At 37.7% G+C, this 21,978-nt stretch overlaps 4 protein-coding genes across 4 annotated transcripts in view; 2 read left to right on the top strand and 2 right to left on the bottom strand.

The window, feature by feature from the left end:
- Positions 1 to 275: 275 nt before the first annotated feature.
- On the bottom strand, positions 276 to 5,154 carry Cbr-fkb-7 (the record flags this gene model as incomplete). The annotated part of the gene is made up of 7 exons (XM_002640215.2): positions 276 to 350; positions 1,351 to 1,522; positions 1,569 to 1,876; positions 2,189 to 2,287; positions 2,332 to 2,406; positions 4,857 to 5,035; positions 5,106 to 5,154. The coding sequence occupies 7 exons, from the start codon at positions 5,152 to 5,154 to the stop codon at positions 276 to 278; spliced, it is 957 nt and encodes a 318-aa protein (XP_002640261.2).
- A 2,945-nt stretch (positions 5,155 to 8,099) lies between these two features.
- On the top strand, positions 8,100 to 13,013 carry CBG12785 (the record flags this gene model as incomplete). The annotated part of the gene is given in 10 exon segments (XM_002640214.1): positions 8,100 to 8,167; positions 9,638 to 9,806; positions 9,948 to 10,053; positions 10,321 to 10,509; positions 11,132 to 11,199; positions 11,204 to 11,234; positions 11,657 to 12,003; positions 12,100 to 12,375; positions 12,619 to 12,954; positions 12,957 to 13,013. Coding segments are annotated over 10 exon segments (1,647 nt in total).
- A 473-nt stretch (positions 13,014 to 13,486) lies between these two features.
- CBG12782 overlaps positions 13,487 to 21,978 on the top strand; it is a gene marked incomplete at both ends in the record, with an annotated part of 13,433 nt that continues 4,941 nt past the window's right edge. Inside the window, 13 exon segments of the mRNA XM_002640211.1 lie at positions 13,487 to 13,737; positions 14,546 to 14,733; positions 14,788 to 15,247; positions 15,552 to 15,791; positions 15,839 to 16,205; positions 16,676 to 16,879; positions 16,929 to 17,132; positions 17,183 to 17,423; positions 17,523 to 17,778; positions 20,551 to 20,623; positions 20,626 to 20,844; positions 20,889 to 21,181; positions 21,239 to 21,385. Coding sequence (XP_002640257.1) covers positions 13,487 to 13,737; positions 14,546 to 14,733; positions 14,788 to 15,247; positions 15,552 to 15,791; positions 15,839 to 16,205; positions 16,676 to 16,879; positions 16,929 to 17,132; positions 17,183 to 17,423; positions 17,523 to 17,778; positions 20,551 to 20,623; positions 20,626 to 20,844; positions 20,889 to 21,181; positions 21,239 to 21,385 — 3,143 coding nt within the window.
- On the bottom strand, positions 18,460 to 19,209 carry CBG12784 (the record flags this gene model as incomplete). Its single annotated transcript, XM_002640213.1, has 2 exons — positions 18,460 to 19,066; positions 19,121 to 19,209. 2 exons carry the CDS (start codon positions 19,207 to 19,209, stop codon positions 18,460 to 18,462), a joined length of 696 nt encoding a protein of 231 aa, XP_002640259.1.

Raw genomic sequence — 21,978 nt, 5'->3', positions numbered from 1 at the left:
CATGCATTCAAAATTTTCCCAGTTCTTTTGATCGCCTTGCGGCTTGCAACACGGCTAAAATTTGGCTTGGAATTTTGAATTTTCACTTGGAAAATATGATGACTTGGCACGGTGCCAACTCCTTGAACAACACATCGCATTTGTTGGAGGTTAAAACGTGCAACGCCGTGCTGATTGAAAACAATATAAAAGCAACAATTTATCACCAACAAATTCGGAAAAATGAGGTCATGAAAATGAATTAAAAAAATAAAAAGAAGTAGATAAATAAACACTCAAAGTTCGTCTTTTGACTCCGTCGGCAAAATTTGTGGACCTGCTTCAAACTTTTCGTCAGCTTCGTCGTTTTCCTGAAAAGATCCGTTTTCAAAATTATGTTTTCTAGAACTTCAAGGATTTTTTGGTTTCAGAATATGTTACAAGTGTGACCTAGGTTGTGAAATTTGAAACGATTAATCTGACATGGAAATTTAAAAGTTTCCGGTTTCAGTCAAATTGTAAAAAATAAAAAAGTTGTCAATAACTCGATTCGGTAGTTTCATCGAGAAAATATGACAAATTCTAGAATGGGACCAAGATTTCAAAATCTGAATTTTCCATACTTGTAAGTATAGGAGGGGCCGGCCCTCCTATTGTTCCAAGCAACCTCCGGTGGGCCCTTCTAGTTTGCTGGCCATTTTTTCCAAAATTTCTATCGAACAAAGCAGTGAATTCTCATGAAAAATTCAAGAAAATCTATCAATTTCACTAAAATTAAGCAAGTCTTTGAGCAAAAAAAAGTATCTTTCTACAAATTTTTGGCATTCACTGAAGTAAGAAAAAATTTTAATTTCGAGCAGCACATTTTTAAGTGGACTCTTCTATTACAGGGGGCTCTTCTATTAGAGGGGTTTTTCTATTAAAGGTTCCCTTTTCCCTTCTAATTCAGATTTTACGGTATCTTCTATATTTTATACTTTGAAACCTTTGTTTTCAACAACAAAGCTGAAAATTTTCCCGTTTCAGTCAAATAATAAATAGTGAAAAATATGTTTGAAACTATTAAAAATAACTTTAAAGGTGGGGGGACAGGAAAAAAAATAAATTTCTCGAAATTCCGTTTTTATACGCCCCTCGTGGAGTTGAACTTGTTGGGGCGAGGATTGAGAGTGCGGCGCCGCTACCGACTGAGCTACGCGGGCAAAGAAAAAGCAGCAGCCAGACTGCATACATCAAGGCGCGGACGACAGCTGTACGCAGAGTGACATTAAGCGTTGTACACCGTCACGGTAGAATACATACTCTGGCCCCGAAAATCCCCCGTAAAATCTCCTGTCCCCCCACCTTTAAAACACAAATTCTATCACAAACCTTATACGAAACAATTCCATCGTTATCAAAATCCAAAATCCATCCAATTCCTGGATCTCTCTTCCTTCCCTTCTCTTTCGTTTTGCTTTCATTCATCAATTTCTGATCTCTATCCATTGTCTTCAACCATTCCGATTCTGTTACATTTCCGTCTCCATTCACATCAAAGTACCTGAAAGATCCAAAGTTTTAATTTTAGATTTAAAAAATTAACAAACTTGATATAATAATTCGCTGCCGACACATTATCAATATCCTCGTTCTTCCATGTCTTTCCAAACTCTTTCTTCATTTTCTGCTGGAAATCTTGAACTTCTTGATTCGTCAATTTTCCATCTTCATTTAAGTCCAAAAATTTGAATTGACTCTCCGGAGAATACGATTTAATCTCGACCATTTCAATATTGAAAATCAGCCAGTTCTCGTCGTTTGGGATATTTTTCCAAACTTTGCTCTTGCTCTTCCGGCTCATTCTAAATGGTACACGGATTTTACGGAGCTCCTCGGCACACATTCCTTTCAGACCCTGAAAAAATAGATGTTTTAAAATCGCAAAAAAAATTCTGTAATAACATTTTCATAAAAGTTATATACATTATCACCTAAAATTTGAAAAAGGCTGCTCTGAAATTCGAATAATTTTTAACTTTCAAAATTAAACTCTCTTCGCCTGTTTCACAAACTCTTCATCAGTTTTTCCCTAATTATCCAATCAATCATTCTACTTCCTTGAACCAAAAAAAGTAGGTTACCAGTCTCAATAACCGTTCCTCTCTTCAGATTGAAGACACCGATAACCGGTTTCTTATTTTTATTAGTTTCTTCTCAAAACCCAAACCTTATCCAATCCGGGCATAATCATTCCAGTACCAAGTTGAATTGTCACTGGACCAGTTCCATATGTTTGGAAGACTTTTTTGTTGTCTTCTGTGAATACCTGCAAAACTTTGAATATGAAAAAAAAACACGATTAATGGTTACCTTATAATGGAAAGTGATAAAGTCGAGGCGTTTCGATTGAATTGGGCACTTGGCAGGGACGAAGGTTTTTTCGATCTGGAATTGAGAATGTTTATTGAAAGCACTATTGTGTCAGAAAAGTCATTGTGTTTGTTTTGTGAATCCAGGTGTGATTTAGTTGTCGGTGCTTTTTAGAACAAGTCGTTTTACCGTTTTTGCTCTAATAGAAGGCCACCCTATTATGTATAGTAATTTTATTGTGATATTTGAGAATCACCAAAATGAATGATCATCATAAACAAAAAAAATGCCTGAAACAGCAGTGTTTTTGTAGGCTATATACCGTATTTACCCTATTAGAAGTCCACTCAAACCGTCAATATCGAGATCAATTATCTCGATTCCAGTCAAAGATATCTAAAACTTGTCATCTGTTAAATTGTTTATCATAACATCAGAAATATTTTTTCATTTGACAGGTTTTTCATATTGCTCATAGGAATAGGGATAATTCAGATCAAAATGCATGTATAGAGTAGAAGTATGTATTATAGCAGATACGACATTACTCTACTCTGAAATTGATAAACATTGAGGCCGCAAATATATTCAAAGGCGCAAAATCAAATAAACTATATGTGCCTTCGAACGATTTTTCGTAGCAGTTTTGCCGATTTTTCTCAATTTCGACAGTTTTCGTAGGTTTCAAAAAATAAAATTTGCGAAAAATAGAATAGAAACCATGTAAACAATTAAAAAACCTATGAAAAACAATGAAAAGTAACTGGATTTTCAATCTCGTGAGGCATTAATTTCAGACAAAAAAATATAAGAAATCTTGAGAATATTTTCTGAATTTTCTTGCAATTCAGTTTTTTTTAAAACATTTATTAGAAGTTGGATTCGTGAGGGTTGCATTTTTTGATTTCAGATAAACACCTTTTTGACAACTGTATTGGGAAAATTCTAGAAATTCTATAAATTAGTTGAAACATTATTTTAACGAAATTCTCTGTTTCAAGTTGGATGTACAATAATTATTTTTCCGATGCTATTGATAGTTTCGGAACTCTTTTCATTAAGTTTGAACTGCCACATAAAATTTGAAGTTTCAGCAATGTGCAAGCAATGTGTATTACAGCGTCTATAAAACGAAAATTACCGTAAAAACTGTATTAGGAGGGTCTCCACTCTGTCGTTTGAGCTCAATTTTCTCAATTCCTCTGCAAGATATCAAAGATGTATCGACTGAAAAAAAAAACACTTCTAATATTTTGATAAACAATTCATCAGTTGATCAAATTTTCATATCTTTAGCAGAAATCGAGATAAACTGTATCAAAGTCGAAAGTTAGATCGCTTTTCTATTACAGGATTCCCCGTACAGAGTGGGGCAAAAGTTCTGCAACCCAAAGAAGACAACATAACTTCTCGGAAAACAGTCCGATCCTGGTCAAATTTGGACAGGACTTTATCAAAGAGATTTGTGACAAAATAATATCTTGATTTTTCGTTTCTGGTAGCTCTGTTTTTGATGACGGGGGTCCACTTTTTCAGGTATCGTCTATGGCGGCACGGGGGTGGTCTGCCGGCAAATTGCCCCGTACCGCGAGGAACCTACTTTTGAGACCTCCCAAAATTTTGTGAAAACAAACTTGAACATATGCTCGAAAACCCCCATCGGGTTGTGATCTGACAAGAGACAGGTCATCCTTTTTCGGGGATCTAATTTGAGAAATGGCTTGGCACTCCTGCTGAGCATGTTTTGCCGTCTCAGCAGGCGCTAAATCTTTTTAGGAAGTCTGAATTTTTTATCCCAAGTTAGATCATGAACTAGGCAGTATGATTTTTGCTAGAAGTAGTAATCTTGGTACACTTGTACACCTGACTCAACCAAAAACAGTGTTTTTCTCATTCGAAGTGATTTATTCGAAAGTCATGGTTCGCTGAGGGTTGGCTGCCCAGAGAATCAACAGACCATTACTGTTAGATAGCCAAGGACATTGTGCCTACACATGACAATTTTTAGAATTGAGCTTTGCCTCTAACAAAAAGTGAAGAGTGTCTCATCAATCAACGCGGTGGTCAAGCGCGTGTCAGAAGTTCAGAAAAAACACCAAAGGGGGCGTACAGAAAGTAGTGCCGTTTTCGTAAAAATTGAGGTAGGAACATCAAACTTTGTTCATTTACTAATGAAGAGCCTGGCAAAAATATGAACATAAAATAAATGCACGAAAAGTGTGTCAGCGGGCGCCAGCTTAAGTCAAACTTGGGTTGCAGAACTTTTGCCCCACCCTGTATGTTTTATTTTATTTTAGAATTTTAAAACTGTATCGAGAAAATTCTGGAATTTCTATAACTTTGTTGAAACAGTTTTTCAACGAAATTTTCTGTTTCAAACTGGACACAAAGCAATTATGTTCCCAATGCTGAGTAGTTGATTGTAACTATATGGAACACTTTTTATACTGTTTCAACTGTTACATAAATTATCAAACATTTCAGTAAGAGGCAATTATGTACATGGAAAGAGATAATTAGCCTACCTTAATATCCAATGGTCCCCCATTATCCATCTCTTCCAAGTGTCGAATCTGAGCCGAACTCATTGGAGCTCCTTCTCCTCGAATCTCAATAACTGGAATATTTTCATCCAACCCTCCACTTGGTCGTTTTCTGCCTCCTACGTTTTTCGACGATGCTCCATTGTTCAAACCACAATGAACTGCAAAATTCGGAATTTTTATTCGAAGTGGGAATTCAGAATTTTCCCAAAAATCGATTCAAAATCTTACCTTGAGAAGCAAAAAGAATTACAAATATGAGGAGTAAAGACGTCGTCATACCAATGAATAGGGTCAAGAATAGGAGAAACGAGTGGAACAACCAGGAATAATAATACAGAAAAAAGAGAAAAAAGAGGGGATATGTATATTCTGAGAGAGAAAAAGAAGAGGAAGAGACTTGAGGAGGGGGAACACGACCTTGTTAGATTCCGGAGAAGTAGACCAGTAAAAGAGAAAGAACGGTATTAGAAGAAGAAGAAGAGGGGGATGAGGGTCATTATGTATTTGGAAATATGAGAAGACAATGAGAACACACGGCAGATAAATAGAGATGGGAATCGAGAGTTGAAAAATGATAACATTGAGTTTCTTCGAGAAAGAAGAGCCTGAAATTTGAAAAAAAAGGTAATTTTCAAAACTTAATTGCCTATTTTTTTGAGGATCTGATATATACTTAACTTCAAATGAGGAAAGATTTTTGAAGTATTTTTCAGAGTTTCGGGTTGCAAAATTTTTTTTTAATTTTTTCAATACATTCAAAAAAGTTATTCTCAATATCGCTAGGACATTCAGGCCAATCAATACCAAATCTTATTAGTTCGTGATTCCACATTGTATATGAAAAAGATTTATGCTGTATTTCCTATTAATCGCTTTCAAATAAGATTCCTACTTTGTAGTATTAGGGTGGGGAGAAAGTTTTTTCCGAAAATTTTCAGAACTTTCCCACGGAAAGTTCCTGAGTTTCTAGAGCTTTCCTAGAACATATTAGGGTAGAACGTACTGAAGGCTTTTCCCTTATGCCTATATAAGGCGCACGTGTCCACTGGTAAAACAACCATGAGCGATCTCTCGAGACCTCAAGTTCGGCTCCTCATTTTCTACAAGTGATCCTACGACACCTGTGCGACGGAGATCGCTAAGAAAATATGCCACGTGTTTGGAAAGAGGACCGTCACCGATTGCACCGTCCGCAATTGGTTTGCTTCTTTTGTGTCAGGAGACACGAGCCTCGAAGACAACCCGCACATTATCCAAAACCTGTCGAGTTTGCTGAGCTGCTGCTTGCAGCCGTGGGGGAGAAGCCTGATGAGACTATTCACGAAATGTAGGCAATGTTCCACTGCGACTAACACATCATTAACAATCATCTCCACAGGCTTGGTTTCCGAAGAGTGATGGCTCAACGAGTACCTCGTGATCTCTCTTCGTTTCAGAAACGGACTCGAATGAGTCTATCCTCATTACTCCACAGAGGAAAGAGTTTCTGGCCGACATGTTAACAGGAAATGAGAGCTGGATACTATACAATAATATCACCCATCACGCCATTTGGATTCATCGCGGTGAGGATCCGTCAGGTGCAGCCGAAGAGGATTCCATAAGAAGACGTGTTTGCTCTCGTGCTTCTGGGATTAGAAGGGATTGCTGTTTTTCGAGTTGATCCCGCAAGGAATATCGATCACAGCTTCCACCTACAGGTATCAGTTGGGTTCCCTCGACCATGCCCTCCGAGAGAAACGCCCGAGACGCTCCATCGTTCACCTTCTACGTGATATTGCTCGCCCGCGTGTGACTAAAGACACCCAAGGCCAAACTGCAGGAGCTGGGCGGGACTACGGTATCTTATCTGGAATACTCGCCAGTTATTGTGCTTTTGGAATATCATCTGTTCCGCCCGCTCAAGCAGTTCCTCCAAGAGAAACAGTTCAAAACATTGAACCAACTCAAAATGGCAGTGAGCGTCTTCTTTCACTCTCACACGCCCGAATTCTGGAAAACTGGAATCGAGTAACTTCGATAATGAGAAAGCAAAAAATTTTAAGAAAATTTCGGAAAAAACTTTCTCCCCACCCTAGTAACAAGTATTTACCACTGATTATCTATAGAGATATTGAAATCACAGGTTCCACTAGAAAAAAAAGAAACCCAATATTCAAAAATCACTGTTCCGAAATAAACGTATCTGGACTATTGAATACTTTGAAACAATAGTGGTATGGCTTGAAAATTATTACTCGTCGACTTCACTAAAATCCATCTGAAAGTTCTCAACTAGAATCCAAACAGTCCTTTTTGAAATGCTGAAAACAACTATAAAAATGCTGAAAACAACCACAAATGCAAAAGAAAACTACAATCAATACAACAGAATGAAAAAAAAAGTTCATTCCCTCTCAATTCCTTCAGAAAATATCAAAAAAGTTAGGACTGATTAATTGTTTATCATAATATCAACAATATTTTATCAGTTGACAGATTTTTGATCTTGTGAAAAAACGATATATTTAATTGGGCTCAAAGTGACTGTAGTGTGGGATTATATTAGAGATACGGTATCAACAAATCAGAATAACTCAATAAAAAATTCAAATAAACCTAACTATAAGTTGAGAAAATAATTGAAAATTTAACATGAAGTTATAATATTTTTTGTCTATTCGACTCTGAAAAAAAATCATCTGTTTCAGGAAACTTTATTAATGAACGTTTCTCTTTTTCCTCAATAACCGAACTTTTCTACAAGTAGATGCACCATGTCGTTTTCCGAAATTCACATTTTCTGTCCCGGATTTCTGGTTTCCTGAGAACTGATTGACGGAGTCTTTTGAATCTTTTTTAAACGCTATTTTATTTAAATTTTGATCTAGTTTTCTAGTAAACTTTTTGATCTCTTATTCTTCTTCGACAATCAACACCCGCCGGCCGGCAAAACAGAAATCTTCTTCTTCTTTTTCCCCCCGCAAATGTGCGTCGGTGTGTTTGCGTACTTTCCCCCTCTCATGCTTTTTCAGCACTGATGCCTGCGGCAAGAGCATACGCAGTTGCTCCATAGTGGTCATCGATTTTTGAGATTGTTTTCTTAGATTTGGATTCCTTTTTGTCTAATGAACAACACCTAAACTTGCTAATTCATTAGTAGCGAAATCGATTTTTGCAGAGTAAAAGCGGTGAAATTGGAGCGATTCTGGCGTCTGAAGGCTCTTCGATTCGGCCATCACGATGAGTGTTGGCACACACATCGCTGAGGTCATTCGACAGGGCATTTGGGCCTCGCTCACTGGAGGATGGTACGTTTTTTGAAAAATGGTTTAGTTTTGGATGTGGTTTAAAAGTTTCTAGAATCATCTGAAATTGTAACAGTAGAAGAACTTGGTGATTGGAGTATCTATAGTAACGCTGGTCTTTGTATATAAAAAAAACAAGATCAAAATTCAAGCTAGAATTCAATCAAAAGTTAAGAAAATTGACTGAGGTTGACTGATGTCTGAAACGGATAACATATATTCTGAAAAATCATCAATGAAAAATTATGGAAATTTTACCCACTTTTGATGAGACATAGGGATTGGAGTTTTCAAATTATTCAGAAAATAATTAAAAGAATTGGAAACAGTAATAAAACATGTTCGCAAAAAGTTCGAAAATTGAAACCAAAAATAATGAGATCACATCTGAAACTAGACAACCAGAAAATGTGGAAAAATCTGAGATTTGTATGACATGGAGTCTCACAGTATGGTTACCTACAGTAACACTGATTATTGTAGACAAAAAGTGGAATTTCAAAAAAGCAGAAGTAGTCACAAATTGAAGGTTCAGTTAAAGTAGAAAAAATGAAAAAATTCTGAAACAGATGAAAAAATTTTCTTGAGAATCATCTCGAAGAAGACGAGAAAAAATCTACCTTTCTTGATGAGACATGAGTCATGATGAAACTAGGGCATCAGAATTTCCAAATTTGAAACAAAAATTAGAAGAATTTGAAACAGTAATTTGAAAATTGGAATTTTTTGGCTGAAATTTCAAAAATTGAAACTATCTTAAAGTAAATCCCGTCATTCGAAACTGGGCAATAATAAAATGTATCTAAAAAACTGGAACTAGTAGAATTTTTTTTCAAAAATCTTATTAATAAAATTCAATCGCCTATAATTGAAAAAATCATCAAACTAGAAAAAAATTTGTATACCGTAAACCGTGTAATAGAAGAGCTCCCAACTGTTACATAAATGATTGAAAGTCTCGCAATCAGTGGTTTGTAGTGACTCGCTGCTGTTGAAAAGAAAATTACCGTAAAAATGTAATGAAAGGGCCCTTACACTGTCAAGTTTGAGCTCATTTATCTTGATTCCTATGAGAGATATCAAAAATAAGTCAACTAACAAAACACTTCTGATATTATGATCAACATTTTATCAGTTCACCACTTTTTGATATCTTTGGGAGGAACCGAGATAATTGAGCTCAAACTAGACAGTGTGTGGGTCTTTCTATTAAGGTTTTACGATAGTTTGAATTCCAAGTGAGTCTGATATAGATTCTCGAAATATTTTAGAGGTTTGATCTTTTTTTTGTTTGGCTAGTTCTGATAAGGGGATCTAACTATTGCTAGCTTCAATGTTAGAAATATTTTCAAAACATTTCGAATTATTTTAATTACTGTTTCAAATTCTTATAATTATTTGCTTCATAATTTGGAAAATCCAATCTTCATGTGATAATTCCTGTTCCAACCGATCAAAAGTCTCCATTTTCAGGTACTATGAACCGGGTTTCTCAATATTCTGTAACACACTCCATCTATACGTCTGGTTTGTTCTTATCATTCTTCCATTGGTTCTCGGAATCGTCACAACGAATGGAGTCTCCCTTGTGTTTGCTGCTGCTTACACTGCATTCATTGCCTTCTTCTTCACTGTTATCAAGGTAGGATTTCAAATGTTTTCAGAAAAAAAAAAACTTTTCCGTTTCAAAAAAAAAAAAATTATTTAGATGTTGGTATGATTTATTGACAATGAAGCTTCAAAATTTCATCTAGAAACAAAAATCAACAAAATCATTTTCCAGAGCGCCGTTGCATATCTTCACCTGATATTCGATACGACTGATCCGGTAGTTGTGACAAGACCACTCAGCGATTCTGTGGAAGATGTATTCAGAGAAGTGTCTGAGCGTGAGTATTTTTTCATGGATTTTTCTAGAAGTTCCGGATTTACCGTCAACACTCTCATAGGACGATTCTCTAACTTTGAACTTTGAGCTAATTTATCTCGGTTCATGTGAAAGATATCAAAAAACTGTCAACTGATAAAATATCGGTGATATTATGATAACTATTTTTTTACGTTGACAGATTTCTGATATCTTTTGAAGGAATCGAGATAATTGAGCGAACTGTAATGAGACAATCTTTAAAATCTAAAAAATCCCAAAGTTTCAGCACCTCCACTCCACGATGTCGAAATGATTGAACTTCGCGATATGGGATACAATTTGCGCGGGTCTGAAAGAGCATTGGATCCAAGACGAGAGACAAGTGTTCGAGAAGAAATCGCTGCGAATATGGCGAGAATTCGGAGGAATCAGGAGATTTGTGATTATGTGGCTAGTGGCGCTGCGTCCAGAGAAAGTGAGTTGCAAGTTTTTTACAAATTCAAAAGTGGCATTTGAATCTTGACAGATTTTGGAAGTACTTCAATAGAAACAATACAATAGCACAACCGGGTGGGATTCAAATTGAAGTCTTAAATTAGCAAAAACTTAAGAAATTCACATCCGATCATACGTTAAACCGGCCCCTCCTATAGTTTCTTTTAGAAAACAAATCTTTCTGGGCCAACTAAATTCATAGAACTCGACGAGTACTACAAAATGAACTTATTTGGGAAACTATAACTTGTCTATGAACAAAGTTACAAGCCATGAAACTGTCAATCCTGGTCCTGGCGACTTTTTTAGATTGTTTTGACTGTAACTTTGTTCATAAATAAGCTACAGTTTTCCAAATAGTATCTTTTGTAGTACTCGTCGATTTCTATCATATCTCATTTAGTTGGTCCAAAAGTATTGATTCCAAAAATAAATATTGCCCGGTTTACAAGTAAACTTTAAAAGAATTTTACTGTTTCAAAAGTAGCATTTGAGTCTAAAATTACTCAGGTTACATTGATAATCTAGGATATATAATACTTTTTAGAAACCAATGAACCTTTAAAATTTTCCTTAGATCATATTCAAATTCTGTTTTTCAGACCAGGCCACTTCGGCTCCACACGGTCCCACTACATCGAAATTTTGGGATTTTGGTGAGCAAACTTTTTTAAAACTTTTTGTTGTTTTCGTTTTTTTCTTGTCGTGGCACTAAATCTTTTAGTGGTTTTTGGTTGATGGTTACCGTTAAACCTGTATTAGAAGTGCACCCACCCTGTCAAGTTTGAGCTCTATTATCTCGATCTCTATGAAAGATATCAAAATATTGTTAACTGATAAAAAACTGGCGATGAATATTTCATCAGTTGACACATTTTGATATCTTTCACAGGAAATGAGATAAATTAGCACAAACTTGACAGTGTGAAAGCCTTTCTATTACAGGTTTCTACGGTATTTGGTATCAGAATGTTGTGAATTTTTGTGTAATTTTCGTCGTTTGGTCATTTCTTTGCTTAGCGTAGAACTTCAATTTTGAAAGAATGTTGTTCACTTATTTTGGTTGTGGAGATGTGTTTTTAACTTCTTCCTAATCAGTGCACAAGTCTAAAACTTTCTAACCTAAGCACTTGACCTAATTTCGAAAATCATACAAAAGTCACACATTCCAGTTGCCTCCGACACTACAATCATCCAAAATCTACATCCAAATGCGATTGCACATGTTAAAAATATATTAAATACTATTGAAGATGAATCGACGGAAACTGAATCTGAACCGACGTCGACGAATCGACAAGCGATCGAAATCAACAAGAACCCATACACCAAAGTTCGAAGCCGATCCACATCTCCACCTACAGTAGTCGCCACACCGAAACGGAAAAGATCCATGCCATCGAGTCTGAGAAAACGTTTGGAAGCTCAAGTGGACGAGGAAGAGGAGGATAAGAAGCCATCCACATCATCAGGAGTCAGAAGACGTTCCGATCCAGACTTCTTCAAAGAGAAATTGATTCTTCCCGAAGAGCCAAAAGAAGAACGATCTCCACCTCGAAAAACAGTCCAGAAGCAGATGCATGAAAGATATATCAGAATCATTCGAGAAATGAAAGAACAATCTGAAAGGGAGAAAAAGGAAAAGGAGGAGTTGGAAGAGGAGGAAGAAGAAGAGGAAGATGAAGGGGAAATTGATTATAATCAGCCATCAACGTCATCTACAGTTCCATCAAGTAGTAGACGTCCTTCTAGAAGACGTTCTTCCACTGGAGCCACCAATCGGAAGAGGAAGTATAGTAGAAGAGCTGGATCACCGGCTGTTTTTGCGGGGACTTTGATAAAAAAGGTAGGTTTAAAATAAAATGAAACTTTCCGTGAAAAGTGGGTAGAGTCCGGGGCGGAGCCTAATCGCAAGGTGCATACGGTTTTTAGGTTCCGCTCCTGCCTCCGTCTACTTTCAAGAAATGTTTTTCTCCGAATTTTTGGGGCCTCCGAATCTTCGATGATTTCTTTTTTTTTAATTGCTGTATTGTTTCAAATAACTTTCAGCATAACTAATCTAGCGCTCATCCTAATTTTTTCTTGACAGGATTCTCACGAGTCGTCCCGAAGCATGCCAACCTCTGTCGGATGGACTCCCGTCGTTGTCTCTCTCGGAGACGTAGACCGCCCGACGACGTCTCGATACTCTGCAGATGACGCTGATAATGGAGCAGATATTCGTGGAGAAATCACCAAATTCCTTGAGGATCTCATTGATAAACATCCCGAAACCCTGGATGCTATTGAGAACGTCCGAATGAGTCGCCTTGGAAGAGGACGTCCAAGTTCAGAATCTCATGAATCTGCACCAATAATTGAACTGGCTTCATCATCCCAACCGAGCACCTCAGCGGGACCATCTACTTCGACAGCTCATCAGAGTTTGGTCGTGTCACTCATGGAATCTTTGCGGTTCCTCATGTACTAAGGAATGCTGCGTGAGTTTTCAGAAAAAAGAATTCTGATGCAAAAAGAACGTTTTAGAAGGTCGAATTCATTCATCGACTGGCATGCTCATTCCCAAGTAGTGTCCACTAGTCAACATCATATTGCTCAAGGACACGAAGACACTTCTCAAGGAGCAGTTCACACATTTCAGGATGAGGAAGGCAATTGGTGGACGTATACTTTCGATGAGAACTGTGAGTTTTTTTTTCTGTTTCAGCAAATTGTCTTTAATAGTAAGTTATAAAATAAAGCGATGGTGTACTGCGTGCGATATTCCACGAAAATCATTTCCAAATCAAAAGATTCCTTGAATTCTGAAAATTCGAATTTCAGCCGGCGTTGGAACAGCTCAACCTCTCGGATCAGGTCGTGCAGTCTTGGAACTAATCCATCGTGAACGAGAGAAGCATCCAGAAACCGCTCGGAAACTCTTCCCACCTGGAGAGCTAGAAGTGCTTGCCGAGAGTATGTACGATTCGACGGAAGATGAGAAAGGAGAGAAGACGTCGGATGAAGAAGAACATCCGAGACCGCGACCTCCAACACCAGCTGTAACGATGCCATCAACGAGTAACAGTCAGACACAGACGGTGCAGCTGCCATTGACACGGAGGGAAAGGGCTCTTTCGAGTTCTAGCAATGAGTCGAGTACCTATATGCCGACACTTCCATCCAGTGTATTTCATGCACCGAGTGGCACTAGAGCCACTAGACAATCGTGAGTTATTCATCCAGCCCTAGATTACTGCCCATTGGAGTCCAGTTTAGAGTCAGTAGCAATGTGACAAGTAGGAAACAGTAACAGATTTTTAAAAAGCTAGCTTGATTTTTTGAAAGAAGTTTTAGATCAGTTTTTCAAGACATAAGATTCTGAAATTCTGAAATTTTAAGGTTCCGAGGTTCTGAAATTCGGCAATTTTCAAATTTCAAGGTTTAAAAATTGAAATTCTCGGTTTTTTAAATTCTGAGATTCCGAAATTCTGATATTCGGAATTTCGAAGATTCTGGATTTCTGAAACTCTGAAGATCTGAGGTTCTGAAAATAAAGGTTCAGAAATTCTTACAATTCGATTCTGAGTGAGATTCTGGGATCCACTGATTCTGATATTCGGAAATTCTGAGATTTTGAGTTTCTGAGATTCTAAGATTCTGAGATTCTGAAATTCTGATATTCTGAAATTCTTACAATCTGCACTTTTGATATTCTGAGATTCTTAAGTGGTGAAATTCTGAAATTCTGGGGTTCATAGATTCTGAGATTTCTGGATTCCGAAATTGTGAGAATCTGAAGTTTTTAAATTCTATGATTCGAAAGTTCGTAGATTCTGAGATTTTTGAATTGTGAAGTTTGGAAATTCTGAAACTCTGAAACTTTCAAAATAGGAATACTCCGAAATTCCGTAATTCTGAAATTTTGGGTTTCTGAAAACCTAAAATTCGGAGGGTCTTCGTGAGTTTTGAGATCATGAGAATCAGAGATACTGAAATCCTGAAATGGTCAACTTTTTTACAAAAAATATTTTCAGCTCAACTCGTGGCAGCCAAGTCGTTTGTTTCTCTGCAACTGGTAATTCTCGTCTCCGAAACACAAATCGCGACGGAGATGATCGATCGGCGGAGAGTATTTGGCAAATGGAGCAAATCATGGAGCTCATCGAACAGACACACAATCGACGAAGCCTCGGACCCGAGCTCCCCAATCTTCCGTTATCCAGTGAGGCCGTTCTAGCGTTTTTGGGTCCAGACGAAGATTACTGTAATCTTCCAGGCATAATGGATCGTCGTGCATCATCGAACATCCGAAAAAGCTATTATTATCCGATGAAAATCATGTTTCCAAAGGCTCAAAGTTTCAATTTGAAAGTGGATCGAATGAGTGTGGATCGTCTGTTCGATCGAAACCATACAATTTGGTCGTTGATTTTTGACATTGTCCTAGCAACTACAGTATCCCTGCTTGCCGTTCTTGTTATTGATGCTCGAATATTCTATGATTATTCCCTAGTGGCATTCTGTTTTGTCGTTGCGTCCGCTCAGTTTTCCCTTCTGAAAAGTGTCCAACCAGATGCATCATCTCCAATTCATGGATTCAATTGGATTGCCAGCTACAATCGACCCATTTATTTTTGTATCATGGCTCTTGGATTACTGTATGTTCATCATGTGGCTGATGGAAAAAATGCGGATGAGAATCAGGACGAGCTGATGTGGAATTGGAATCCGTTTAGGTTAGTTGATGAATTTTGCATTTTACAATTGGTCATCGTAAAGCATGTAAAACCTGTGATAGAAGGAACGTCGTACTGTCACGTTTGTGCTCGATTATCTTGGTTACTATAAGAGATATCAGAAACGCGTCAACTGATAAAATGTTTTGGAAATTATGCTCAGGAAATGTATCAGTTGAAGACGTTTTCATATTTTTAACAGGAACCAAGATAAATTGGCTCAAAGTAAATAGTTAACAACAAGCCCTTCTATTACAGGGTTTACGGTAACCGCCAAAGTTTTTAATCCGTGCATTTTTTGCAGATTCTATATGATGCCCAACTCATCAATTCTAATTGCACTCCGTGATCTCTTTTCGATTCTTTTGCTCCTCCTCCCAGTTGCCTTTACACTTGGATGGCTTCCCCAATTCAATACTTTGGCTCATCACGTCGCCGAACAACTTGAGATGCACATTTTTGGAGGAACAGCTTCTTTTAGCGTCTTCTCGGCATGTGTCCAGCTGGCGAAAAGCTCGTGTTTCTATGTGGCTCTTTGTGTCTTGTGAGTTCTTTCGAAGTTCTAGTATTTTTTTAACTCGGGAATTCCAGATGCCGATTTGCCTACACATTCTCCCCGAACTCCACTCAGAATCCTATGTTTTCTGCATTCGTGGCTACAAGTGTTGCCGTTTCATATCTGCTCTCCAGAATGTCATCTAATCAGAATCTCACTGTGATTCTTTTCGATATTCTGATAGCTCCGTTCCGAAAGAAATCAGAAGAAGAGGTGGAAGAAGAAGAGGCTGCGGCGAACACACCGTCCATTTCAACGGCAAGAGATGAAATGCCAAAAATGGTTAGGAAGACAGTTGGAGAACGAGCAAGATACGATTTGATATTCTCGATTTTCTTGATCGCATTCTTTTTTGGACTTCACTCGACGTCGCTGTTCACTGCGACCCAACCATATTTCACGGTGAGAAGTTGATGAAAATTTCAAATATGGAGAATTATTTGTATTGTTTTTACTAAAAGTCCAAATTTTAGGTGGATGGAACAGTGATTTTTGTTGGATTATTTCTAGATCATCGGATTACAGTAATTCCAACCTTTTTTCATTTTCGATCCGTTAAGAACTTCAGATGTCCTTGATATTTGTTTCTAGGGCTTCTCTAGTTTTCATCAGTCCAAAGACCTGTTATTAATCCATGAAAAAAAGATTATGTACTCCTTTATGAGCCTTTCCTGACGTCAACTTCATTCTTAAAAACCATGAGCAAATTACTATAAAAATTGAACAAAAAACTAACAAAGTTTGACAGAAATCAACACAACTACAGTAATACAAATAAATGGGAATTCCAAAAAAAATTTCAGTCTATCGTAACCCAAACTTTTTTTTTCAAATTTCGAATGACAAAAAATTAATTCGATTTTTCGTTACAGTATGCCATCACCGGAGTTTGCGTCTTTTTCGGTGTCATCAACCACTACCTGTTCCCCCAATTCCGATCTCATACACCATGGCGTGCCGTCTCTTCCCCGTTGCTCAAATCTGCTGAACACTCTCAATTCGAATCTCCAGAAGCCGCAAAACTAATGTATTTTGAAGCGATTCATCTGTGGATGGTGGCCATTGAGCGGAATATCGTGAGTTGTTTTTCTTCATCTAGGATCTAGGACCATCATATTTTTGCAGGCATATCCCTTGCTAATCATCTCCATAGTAACCGAGAACAGTTGGACAGTTCCATTCCCTTGGTTCATCCTTCCTCTCGTCTGTCTACGTCTTCTTCGTGGTGGATTCTCTCAACCACAACTCATGTACATTCCAGTTGGAGTCGCTTTCCTTGCCGCTGCTTTTGATCTCAAACATGTCATTGATATACAGTATGATGGAAAGGTAGAAATCATTTTTTAGAATTTACAGAATTCTCAATTTTCAATTTTCAGTCCCTGACTTCCTGGAATCTCTTGCCCATTATTATGTACATCTGTGTCTCGTTCTATCCAAAAGTTGTGGAGCTGTATCTGAAAATCGCCTTCATTGGAGCATATGTGGCTCCATGGCAAATCAGTTGGGGAAGTGCATTCCATGCTTTTGCGCAACCATTTTCGGTTCCCCATTCAGCGTTGATCGCTATCCAAACTGTCATTTCGAGTATCATAAGTGCCCCACTGAACCCATTCTTAGGTATGTCATATGCTCTTCTATTTTGCTAAGGCTTTTCAAAAGACCTTTCTACTGAGAAACTCATCTAATACATGCTTTATCTGAAAAACCAATTTCCAGGATCCTCATTCTTCACCTCATCCTATGTTCGACCTGTCAAATTCTGGGAGAAAGACTATAATACGAAACGAACAGATGCCTCGACGATGAGACTTTCATCGCAAATCGATCGAGGACCAATGATGGATGACAGTAATCTGAATGCAGTTTTCTATGAGCATTTGACACGGTCTCTACAAAAAAGTCTTGCTGGAGACTTGGCAATGGGGAGATGGGCAACGAGTGTTCAACCAGGAGATTGTTTTGTGTTGGCGAGGTGAGGGAATATGACTGATATGACCTAGATCTAATTTTCGTACTGCCTAGGATTTTTAACACGGAATTATTAGCATATCGCTTAAGACTTTTTAAAATGGTTTTATTTCGAAAAAAATTGACAAATGCAAAATTTAGGTCATCCATAAAGTTTGATGATTTTGTTAAACTGAGATTCGGAGGCATTCGAGTAGTTTCAGATAATCGGAGATCATGACACTGATATTTTGGAGTTTCTGAAATTGGGCGATTCTAAAATTCAAAAAAAAAATTCTGGAATTATGATATTACGAAATTCTGAAATTCTGAGGCTCGGAATTTGAGAGATTCATTTTTAAATTCTGAAAATCTGAAAATCAAAGACCGGCACTCAAAAAAGAAAACATTTAGGAATCACCAGTATTTTCACACTTTACTGATGAAGGTATTCGATTACTTTGCAATTCTGAAATTCTGAATTCTGAAAAAAAAATCTAGGTCAGCCACGCAGTTTGATGGGTAAAAACAGCATCACAATGTTTGTTTAAAGAAGACAAAAACTGCATATTCTTTTTCAATTTTCGAAACTTTTTCTTGTCAAAATTTATATGTTGTTGTCGTTGCACAATACAAAATTATTAATATACACACTTTCATTGAAAAAAATGAAAAAAGGGAAAGACAGATGAACGTTCGACGACTTCTACTCCTTCTTCTCCTCCTCTTTCTTATCGTCGTCTTTCTTTTCATCGTCCTTCTTTTCGTCCTTTTTGTCATCATCCTTTTTGTCGTCGTCCTTCTTATCACCATCCTTCTTATCACCATCCTTCTTGTCTCGTTTTGACTTTTTGGACTTGTTGGACTTCTTTGACTTCTTAGACTGTTCCTTTTTCTCATCCTTCTTCTCATCTCCCTCCTTCTTATCATCCTTCTTCTCCTCATCCTTCTTATCACCGTCCTTCTTCTCCTCATCCTTCTTTTCACTCTTCTTCTCACTCTTCTGGGACTTCTTCTCATCTCCCTTCTTCTTATCACCGTCCTTCTTCTCATCCTCCTTCTTATCATCCTTCTTTTCCTCGTCCTTCTTTTCCTCGTCCTTCTTGTCTCCGTCCTTCTTTTCATCCTCCTTCTTCTCCTCATCCTTCTTCTCTCCTTCCTTCTTCTCCGACTTCTTATCACCGTCCTTCTTTTCACCGTCGGCTGGAGCAGCGGCAGCGTCGGCTGCTGGAGCAGCGGCAGCATCTGGAGCAGCAGGTGGAGGTGGAGCGGGAGCTGGTGGAGGTGTCATCTTGGAGGCAGACTTTGCAGGTCTGAAATAGAACAAATAGGAAATCTTCTAGAACACTTGTTTCTGTTAAACTCACGGTGCTTTCTTCTTTCCTCCACATCCAATCATTACGGCGATTGGGCCGACCAGTAGCATGGCTAGGTGCAGGTAGTCGAACGGGTTCATCGTCGTTCCGCCGAGTTTATGCGTTCTGTGCTTGTATCGAGTGTGTAGATTCGAAACTGAGACGTTTCACTGACACTTGGCCACTTTTATGCCGCCCCTCTTATCAGTGTTCCAGATCTCTTTTTTGGAATTCAGGATAGTGGGGGGGGGGGGGGGGGCACGTTACATGCACAAATGTTTGAGTTGAAGAGGGTTTCGGTATTAAATGTGAAACACGATACACTTGATAATAGGTCACTGAAACAGAAAAATATTGGGAACGGATAAATGAACAGAATTTCGCAAAAAGATTTTAAAAAAATATATAATTTCATTATTGGACTACTGTAGGAGATATTGCAATTTTCCCCCCGTTGACCCCCTTTTTCCAATAGTCTCTAGGATTTTCAGAAAATCATACTTTCGTCATCTCAATTTTTAGGATCTTCAATATTATTTCTTGTATCAAAAATTGTTCAGAATGTGAACTGTTGAAATTATGAAATTCTGAAGTTGTGAAATTTTGAGATTCTGGTATTCTGAAAATCAGTTCTTCTGAAGATATGGAATCTTGAGTTTCTGAACTTCTGAAACTCTGTAATTCTGAGTTACTGATACTCTGAAGTCCTGAAGTTCTGAAATTTCGTGATTCTGAGATTCTGAGATTACGAAAGTCTGAAAATCTGAAAATTTTTAATTCTGAAATTCTTTTATTTTGAAAATCTGGAAGTTTGAGATTCTGAATGTCTGAAATATTGATATTCTGAAGTTTCGAGATTCTGAAAGTCGAAGAAAAATACTCGAACATTTTTTTCTGATTTTTTTACTGTTACAAACCTTCTGTTAGTAATCGGCAGTATTTTCCCACTTTGCTGCTCCTCGGACTATTATATTTCGGCTGGATACAAAAAAATCAAATTCGGGAAAGCTTCAATTTTTAGTTTCCTATAAAACTCTGGTGCTGAAACCATACATGTCAAGAATTCCTAGAGTTAAGGGTTAACGACCAAAATACATTTTCTGTGTTAGTTTACTGACTCGCAAACTGATCACGATAGATTCCTCCTATGATTTTACACATGATACACACTAATTGCAAGAAAGCTTGTCAAAATTGAGCCGTTAAAAAAATTGACGAGCTGCATTACAGCTGGACATAAGATTTCAAACATTTATGGCTGAAACCTCTTTTCTATTACAAACGCAACTATTCTATTAAGATTACGTTCGTCTTATGTACAATCTGTATAATCCGCAACTCAAAAATAATTTTTCAATATCGAATGAACCTTGAACAACAGAAACAGTATCTTCAAAAAAGTAGCACAATATATATATATCCCGGAATTTACTTTTTTTCAGTTTTTATCTCAACTCTCTGGTCCACATCATCGAAGTCGGCAACGGATTCGTCACTTTCCAACTGCGTGGTCTAGATTCCGCGGCACCTATTGTCACCAGAGAGAAGTCGAAGCGATCACAGAAGACATTCGAGATGGAAGTGGATTATGTTGTTGTTCTCCTGGATCTCTTCCTGGGTTCTTATCATTCAACACTTCATGGAATCTCAGATGGTTGGCTTGGGAAGTGGTATCCGGAAAGTATATAATTGATGGATACAGTATTTCGGATAACTCGGCTGTCAATTTGTTGCAGGTGGGAACTAAAAGATGTTTCAAATACAATCAAAAGTTATTCAGGTTCATGAACTCCGTCGATTATTGGTAACCCTTTACATTAAATGCATCATCTACTATACATTCAAATCCAATAAACTTCGACTTTGGATGCAGAGTGAAGCGGTTGCAGTTTGGATCAAAACTGTAATCGAGAAACAAGACTACACGGATGTCGATTCAATATTTTGTCCAACAAACGACGAGGATTACGATAATGGACAATCGGGAATCTCTAGAGCAAGTTTCAACAACGTCTACGCCACATGGATGAGTTATTGTTCTGAAAAACGAAAGGAGACGGCACAGGATGAAAGGTCGGTTTTTTTTTAAATTTCGTAATTCAAAGAAGAGATCTGAATTTAATTTTTCAGCGAAGACCTCAATGAATCAATGGCATTCTGTTATCTTCTATCACTTGTTGGACGCCGATCTCTTGGAACCGCATCGTATAATCGACATTCGAGTGCTGCTGAATCGTTCCTGTATGGCCTTCACTCGCTCTTCAAGGGAGATTTCAGGTAGGTATTGATTTGTCATCTTATTCCGTAATTATTAGATGAGGTATTATTTTTGTTAGTTTTCAAGAGCTTTTGAAACTTCTTTTTTTTCAAAACCAATCGTTTCCAACTTCGCAATAAATTTTAAAGGGGGGACTCCGACCAAAAATTTTTATTGCCTTAAAATGCTACAAAAATATGTATTTACATAATATAATATGTGAACACATATATATAATATCCTACCTCCCCGAAAAAGGCAGCTCAAGATTATATGATTTGATTTGACCAGTTTTGAGCATTTTTTCAAGATTCGGACGGCTCATAATCGACCGTTCTCGTTCTGTCTGTGGTGGAGCTGTTAGGGTGACTGGGGCAGCAATGGAATCGTCGAGTGGAGGACGACATTTGGGATGGAGGACAGAGACACGGGCGGTACCGTCTTTTGTCATTTCAACGATTGAGTTCTCGAGCTGAAATCAGTCAGAGCATAAAATAGAGGAAGTCAAGAAACACATTTCTCATGAAACAACAATTCCCGAAATTTCTACTCACCCGTCTTCCTTGTCTAGGAGTTGTCATCGTTAACACAATCATCTCCTGATCTTCATCTG

The sequence above is a fragment of the Caenorhabditis briggsae genome (assembly GCF_000004555.2).
Source record: "Caenorhabditis briggsae complete genome, chrI, whole genome shotgun sequence".
In the NCBI taxonomy this organism is placed as follows: Eukaryota; Metazoa; Nematoda; class Chromadorea; order Rhabditida; family Rhabditidae; genus Caenorhabditis; species Caenorhabditis briggsae.
Note: the sequence above shows the minus strand (reverse complement) of the source record. Positions and strands in the feature narration are given on the sequence as shown.